Consider the following 6,653-nt stretch of genomic DNA (forward strand, 5'->3'; position numbering starts at 1 on the left):
TTTAATATTGCAAAATGTGGAACAAGTGAATACTTTGTGTATGTACTGTAAGTGGTGGAGTTGAAGAACTATGTATTACACATCCTTTACTTTAATTTAACCTTTGCAAAATAAAACTGTCAGGCTACTAGTGTCTTTCTCCCTCTGTGACTTTACCTACCCTCTATATTGGTACACGTAGTGTTTGACACCTGGTGTTCAATGTTAATTTTTATCAGGCAGAAGTGAAGTCCCACCAGGGTCGTGAAATGTGTTGCAGGTAAGACAGGGGAGAGAAAGATTTAAATCTGATGCACTTTAACTAGTTAGGAAACTGTGTTTTTAATTTCAGAAAAGACATCTACATAGCACCACTAGATCATCACTGTCAAGATTTGATTTCACAGAAAGCTGCTATTGAGCACATTTTTTAAGTAAATTAAAAAAAAAAAAAAGAATCAAGCCATATGAACAAGACTGTTCAAAGCCATATGCACTGTAAGAATAGAATAGAAGTTAAAAAACAAAAAAACCCATGATGTCATACATTCTGAACTGAGGGATTAGAGCATGACCTCCCAAACACACATTCAGAGCAGCTCAAACATAGCAGCAGTGGTGTGTTGTGTGTGGTTATAAAAAGGGTGACATTGTGCGGACTGTAACTGGACTCCTGCAGCCTGCAGGATGAGATGCTCACCACAAACACAACTATTCTTAGATATTTTGTTGGTGTTGTACAGACAGCCATCTGTTTTTCCATCAAGACGACAATATGTGGAGGGTCAAACGTGAGTGTCCCATCATTTTCACTGCATGGTTCTTTTTTTCCCATTCACTGTAATAAAGATTTTTGCCATACACTGCATGACTAACATCTTTTATGTTACTTAAACTGAGAAGATGATCTAACTGATAATGTAACCAGTGGTGCTAACAGGTTAAAGTCAGAATAACATCAAAAGCTAATATGTTTACTATCAAGTATAGTTACAAGCCTGATACAAACATTAATCAGTATGTAGAGTGCATTGATTTAGTAGTAAAGAACGCTAGCATTTTAAGTAGAAAATCATCAAGTTTTCACCACTGGATTATTGGTTAACTGAAGTCCTTTCTGATCTTGTCTCTGGACCAATATTTTCATACTTATATGAAGATTTTTAAGACTGACTGTGTTTCTGTCTTCAGTACTGTTAATCTGTTTGATTAAAATTTTGATCTCTTACCTTTTTGACTTCTGCTCAGCTCCAGTTACATTTCCTAAGGAGGTGAAATATCGGCCAATTTTAGAGGTAATTATATCAATGTAAGAATAAGAATAAGCAGTGTGATACAGTGTAATTCAATAAAAAGAAATTGTGTCATCTACAGCTGAAGTCAAACATAGCAACAGAGTATATCAGAAGGTAATTATGGATTAGATATTCTTGATCACTGATCATTTTGCAGACGTGAACTAACAACAGACACTCAGCAGCCTCACTGTTTTTACAAAGTGGGACAGTTCTTAGCAGTTTTCCTGACTGATTTTAAATGCTGTCAAAATCTACTCTCATAACATGAATGCAGTGCAAGATCAGAGCAAAAGGTTTATTTGTTTATTTTTTCGTAACTTTTGGTAGCTAAAGAAAAAAGGATGAAAATTTTCATTAAAAAAAAAGTAACAGAAAGATGACAACATTACATTTGTCATTCAGCATTGTGGCTGTGTTATTCTGTCAACCCTATAATGCACTTAAACACATATTTGATACATGAGTTTCTGAGACCTCTATCTCATCGACATGATCAATACATGCCATAATTTCAAAATGTTATGGGTAAAATTCTTTTTTTTTCTAAAATTGACATTGTTAACAAAAAGTTGCCAAAACGCCCAACGTATCAAATGTAATACAAAAAATATACAATAAATATATTATAAAAATATAGCATATACAACATGATGTAGCCAGAAAATGTTTGTGGATTTTGTTATAAGGGTTAATAAACATCTCATTTTTTAATTCATATATTAGGAGACCTGGATGTAAAATGTGATGTATTGTTCTGTGAACAGCAGTGACCTCTGGGTTATTAATATAATAGTTGGTCACTTTACTCTCTCTTCTGTGTTTGTCCTTTCTCTTAAGAATTTGATTCCCCCTGACCCCATGGCCCGATTTCACCTGAAGAGAGGTTTCCCTCAGGAGGAGTTTCCTGACTTGTGCAGGAACTTTACCTGGATGGGTCGAATCCTCACACTGGATCTGTACCGCCGACAGTTTAACCGCTGCACCCAGAGTGGAGTAATCTTTGATGACGTCATTCGTCCCGGCCTGGAGGAACCAGGTGATGTATTTTTTTGTTGTTGTTTTTTTTTAGTTATTTTGTATGTGTGAGATTTTTCTTTGCATTATAATGTTGATTTAAGTTCAAGTTTTATACAGTTTACTGTTGCATTTGGTTCTTTTTATGTGTTTGAGTTTATTTGCTTGAATGGTTCATGGTTTCTTGTTGGTCAGGTTCCTTTTGAGTCTTTGTCTCATCCCTGTGTCTCCTGTGTGTCTGTCGTGTCCTTTGTGTTTATCTGGTTCCTCACTCTTGTCTCTGTTTATTCTCCCTGTGTGTCTCTCCCTGTGTGTCTCACTCTCTCTCTTTGTGTCTTAGTCATGTCTTTTTGTTTTGTCCTTGTCTCCCATTGTCTTCCCTCCATGTCCCATGTTCCAGGTTTCAGGTTTTTCATGTTTCTTATTTTTCTTGCTTCAAGCAAGTCATAGTTCTTAGTGTCTAGTTTTGCCAAGTTTAGTTAGTATGTCTTAGTCTCCTCTAGCCTTTTGTTTTTGCATTTCCGTGCACAAGAAACGGCTCGCTTTTTGTTAAATTTCAGTTTTGTATCTGAGTGTCCACTTTTGGGTCCATACCACAAACACATGATCTGAGTCTGCAAATCTTTACAGAGAGGCCAAAACACAGAATTACAGCAACATGAAAATTAGTGAACAATTGGTAACTAATTTGATAGTATTTACATATATAAAAGAATTTGAGATTTGCATGAAAAAAAATCATAATTATCGTTGTTTCATTGTTGGTCTAACATATAATATAATATAAAGTTAGCAGAAAAACTAAGGAAATTTGTTTGGTCAGTTATTTCTTTGTTCTAATTATGGTTTCTGGAAATAAATCTTTTATTACTGGAAAGCTTATTTCCCCTTAAATGATGCCATATTTGTAAGGAATATGTGCATTTGTGGGTTGAGAGTAGAGTTGAGTGGGTTGTCCTCATGGAAAACTTGCCAAAACTTCTCTGCCAATGCCAAACTTGCAAAGTTTATTTCAATAAATGAATTGTTTTAAATTTATACAATTATTATAAAAACGTATAAAATAATTATTCTATTAAATCTGTTTTGAGCTTCTGGTACCCCAAGTGCTGACAATTAGGATTAAGCAGTACCTGCTATAGCAGTTAGTTGATGTCTGCTCCAAGCATGCCACGTTTGACTGATCTGGACAGGGCCCATGCCACAGGGCAACTTTAATCTGGTGTTCGATAAAACAAAGGTGCAGTATCATTTGGATGAGTCCTAGTATCATATTCAGACTGGCATCTAAGTCCCATATAATATGGAATGTGAGATAGACCACAAAGAAGACATCACCACAAGAAGATCATTTCCTCACCCTGTCAGCACTTAGGCAATCTTTTACAAATTTGCAATCCAGAAATGAATGTTTGCATTACCCAGGCAATTCAGAGCAAAGTGCACACCACCAGTCTTCAGTCTCCTGGGCTGCCAGGAGGCCTGTAATGACTGCCCTTCACAGTCAGGCCTGTTTGCACTGGTCTCTATAACATGTTCAATGGAATCTGAACATGTGGAGGAATGTTACATTCAGCAACAAGTCCAGATTTTTGCCTACAGCAACTGGATCATGGATCAAAGTGTGAGAAGAAGCACAACATTATTACTATTAACTGCTGCTCCAACTGAGTAAAAGTGTGATGTTTCTGGCTCTTATATAGCACTTTTCTGCTCTCTGAGCACTCAAAGCGCTTTACACAACTTGTTCATTCACCCAATCACACAAGCACTTTCCTAAGTTGTTAGTGATAACATTCATTCACCTATGGATGCATCGCAGAGCAACCTGGGGTTAGTATCTTGCCCAAGGATATTTGGCATGCGAAAATCCAAGACTGGAGGAGACTAGGACCAAACTACCAACCTTCTGATTAGTAGGTGACCTGCTCTACCACCTGAGCTACAGCCACCCTGCACTGGGAAAAAAAGGAGTGCCACATTGGAGGCAATTTCAATGCAAAGAGATACTGAGATAAGATCCTGCAAACAGTTGCAATGCTGTATCTCTACCTGTCATGATCCTGGGTTTGTAAACAGCATTTTCAGCTTTGGACTCTCAGTCTTCTATTTGATGGTAAATGGACTGGTTCTTATACAGTGCTTTTCTACTCAAACTGAGCCCTCAAAGTGCTTTACACAAATTGCCTCATTCACACCATTCACACAAGCACTTTTTGCTTACCCTATTTAAGTGCTATCTAATATTCACACACATTCATGCTCTGATGGATGCATAAAGTTTACATACTTTAAGTTTAAACACTTTAATCTGTTTTACTTTACTTACTGTTTTACTAATTACTCTGGACATTTATTGAAAGAAACCTTAAACGAATGAAGTCCAAAGTGGTAATTCCATAAGCATCTGTGGAGAAATTTTTAGGTAAATGTTTAGATTATTCACTTGGTCCTTCTGTTACTTTTGTTCCTTTTTTTAATGAAGGAGATTATTTAGGTCCTGTAGCTGTCGGGTGTGTTGCCGGCGATGCCGAGTCCTACATCCTGTTCTGTGATTTCTTTGACCGAGTTATTGAAGCATATCATGAACAGAAGATCACCAGCCAGACACCAGAGAGTGACTTGAACTATGACAACTTGAAGGTAGCTACTCAAAACACTGTGAATAATAAACCTGAAAATAATTGCAGCATGAATTGAAGGCTGTGTGCCCTACAATCAGCTGATTTCAGTTCGTGTTGGAGGATGAAAATATTGGAGCAGTTTATGATCAATAAAATTAAAGTAATGTTCATATGGACATTCATTTTATTGACAGATTTATTTTAATTGATTTTATTATCAATTCCCATCCCAATTGATCTGGCTAATAAATTGTGTGTGTGTGTGTGTGTGTGTGTGTGTGTGTGTGTGTGTGTGTGTGTGTGTGTGTGTGTGTGTGTGTATGTAGGGTGGTGATGACTTGGACAGATCGTACGCTGTACGCTGTGAGGTTAGTGTTGTTCGAGGTATTGAAGATTTCTGCTTCCCAACACACTGCAGCCGAGGAGAGCGCAGACGGCTTCTCACACTGGCTAGGCAAGGTACTGTAAGTCTTTATTTCAGTACTAACAAAGTACAGTGCCAGTACAAAAACACAATCAGTCCATCAATCCATCCATCCAATTCAGGGTCACAAGGACCTGGAGCCCATCCCAGCATTTACAGGGTGACAGACTACACCTTGGAAAAGTTGACAGTCAATTACTGGCCTAATAGAATAGAATAGAATAGAATAGAATAGAATAGAATAGAATAGAATAGAATAGAATAAACCTTCTTGGACCTTCCAAGAGAGAAAGTTACAAATGTGTTTTTCACTTAGCTGTTGCCTAAGAATTTACATCCTAGATCGTCCCTCCTTCTCCTCTGAGATATGGACAAGGAGTCTCACTATCTGTTTAACATCTCCCATGAACTTACAGTGCCCCACTGTGTGTGTATGTGCAATAAGGTCCATTTGTGACATGCATATTTGCATATAACTAAGTGACAAAGTGATATTACTATCGATAAAGTGATCAATACATAGAATAAAGAAGTTTGCCACCACAATGGCTAACACTAGCATCACTGCATGTACCCACGCTCTTTGAAGATCATCTTCGCTTATGAAAGTGTTAGGTCACAGCAGTACTAGCTAGCTATTGTTTTTAGTATGCTAATGTGCTCTTTGTAAATAAAGTTTAAAGCAGCTCAAACTGTAAGAGCCAGCACTGAGCCTTGTTTTACACAGTGTTAGAGCAATAGCTGCAACCTACAGCTTTTAAATGATTTTTATTCATTAGTAATTACATGTAATTTTAATTAAATTAAAATTAGTAATTTTATTAAATAGTAATTATTCATTCATATTCATCCCCAACTGGTTATAGATGATTATCAAGGACCAAGTTAAGCTAATCCCAGCTTCTCTAACACTGCAGGTTGAATCTTGGCATTAAATGTCTGGTATGTTGCAATGAGGTACAGTAGTACTGTACCTAGTCAAGTGTGTGATAAAGATACAGAAAGTAAAATTTTATTATTAATAAAATATATGTAAAGAAGCCAAAATTAATTCAGCTTATTACTTTTCTCAGAATGCTCTGTGCATATAAAGACCCTGTATGCTATGATGGGGAGCTCATCACCCATCCCAACTGCTGCTTCTGAGACCTCCGTAGCACTCGCCCAGCTAGGTACAAACAATCAGTCTTCGCGAGAGTTCAACTTGGTTTCACTGGTGGAGCATTTGCAGTTACTTTTTTGGGCCCTAAATATTATTTCTAGAACTAGCATAAGTGAAAGTTTTAATCCATCCATATTCTTTTGTTTATCTGG

The 6,653-nt window shown here is 37.0% G+C and overlaps 1 protein-coding gene across 1 annotated transcript; it reads left to right on the plus strand.

Moving 5' to 3' along the window:
* The first annotated feature begins 465 nt into the window (after nucleotides 1-465).
* LOC102300663 (creatine kinase, testis isozyme) lies at nucleotides 466-6,103 on the plus strand. Its single transcript, XM_005941250.2, has 5 exons — nucleotides 466-770; nucleotides 1,228-1,274; nucleotides 2,115-2,313; nucleotides 4,777-4,934; nucleotides 5,242-6,103. Exons 1-5 carry the CDS (start codon nucleotides 755-757, stop codon nucleotides 5,557-5,559), a joined length of 738 nt encoding a protein of 245 aa, XP_005941312.2. The 5' UTR covers nucleotides 466-754; the 3' UTR covers nucleotides 5,560-6,103.
* The last annotated feature ends 550 nt before the right edge of the window (nucleotides 6,104-6,653 follow it).

Source organism: Haplochromis burtoni, unplaced genomic scaffold (assembly GCF_018398535.1).
Source record: "Haplochromis burtoni strain Fernald_Lab_line unplaced genomic scaffold, NCSU_Asbu1 Contig_303, whole genome shotgun sequence".
NCBI lineage: Eukaryota > Metazoa > Chordata > Actinopteri > Cichliformes > Cichlidae > Haplochromis > Haplochromis burtoni.

Bases quoted from the DNA above. Each gene is read 5' to 3' on its own strand.
- LOC102300663 (XM_005941250.2), top strand. The intron at 1,275-2,114 runs GTAATTATATCA...CTTTCTCTTAAG, and splicing joins AATATCGGCCAATTTTAGAG to AATTTGATTCCCCCTGACCC. The intron at 4,935-5,241 runs GTAGCTACTCAA...GTGTGTATGTAG, and splicing joins TGAACTATGACAACTTGAAG to GGTGGTGATGACTTGGACAG.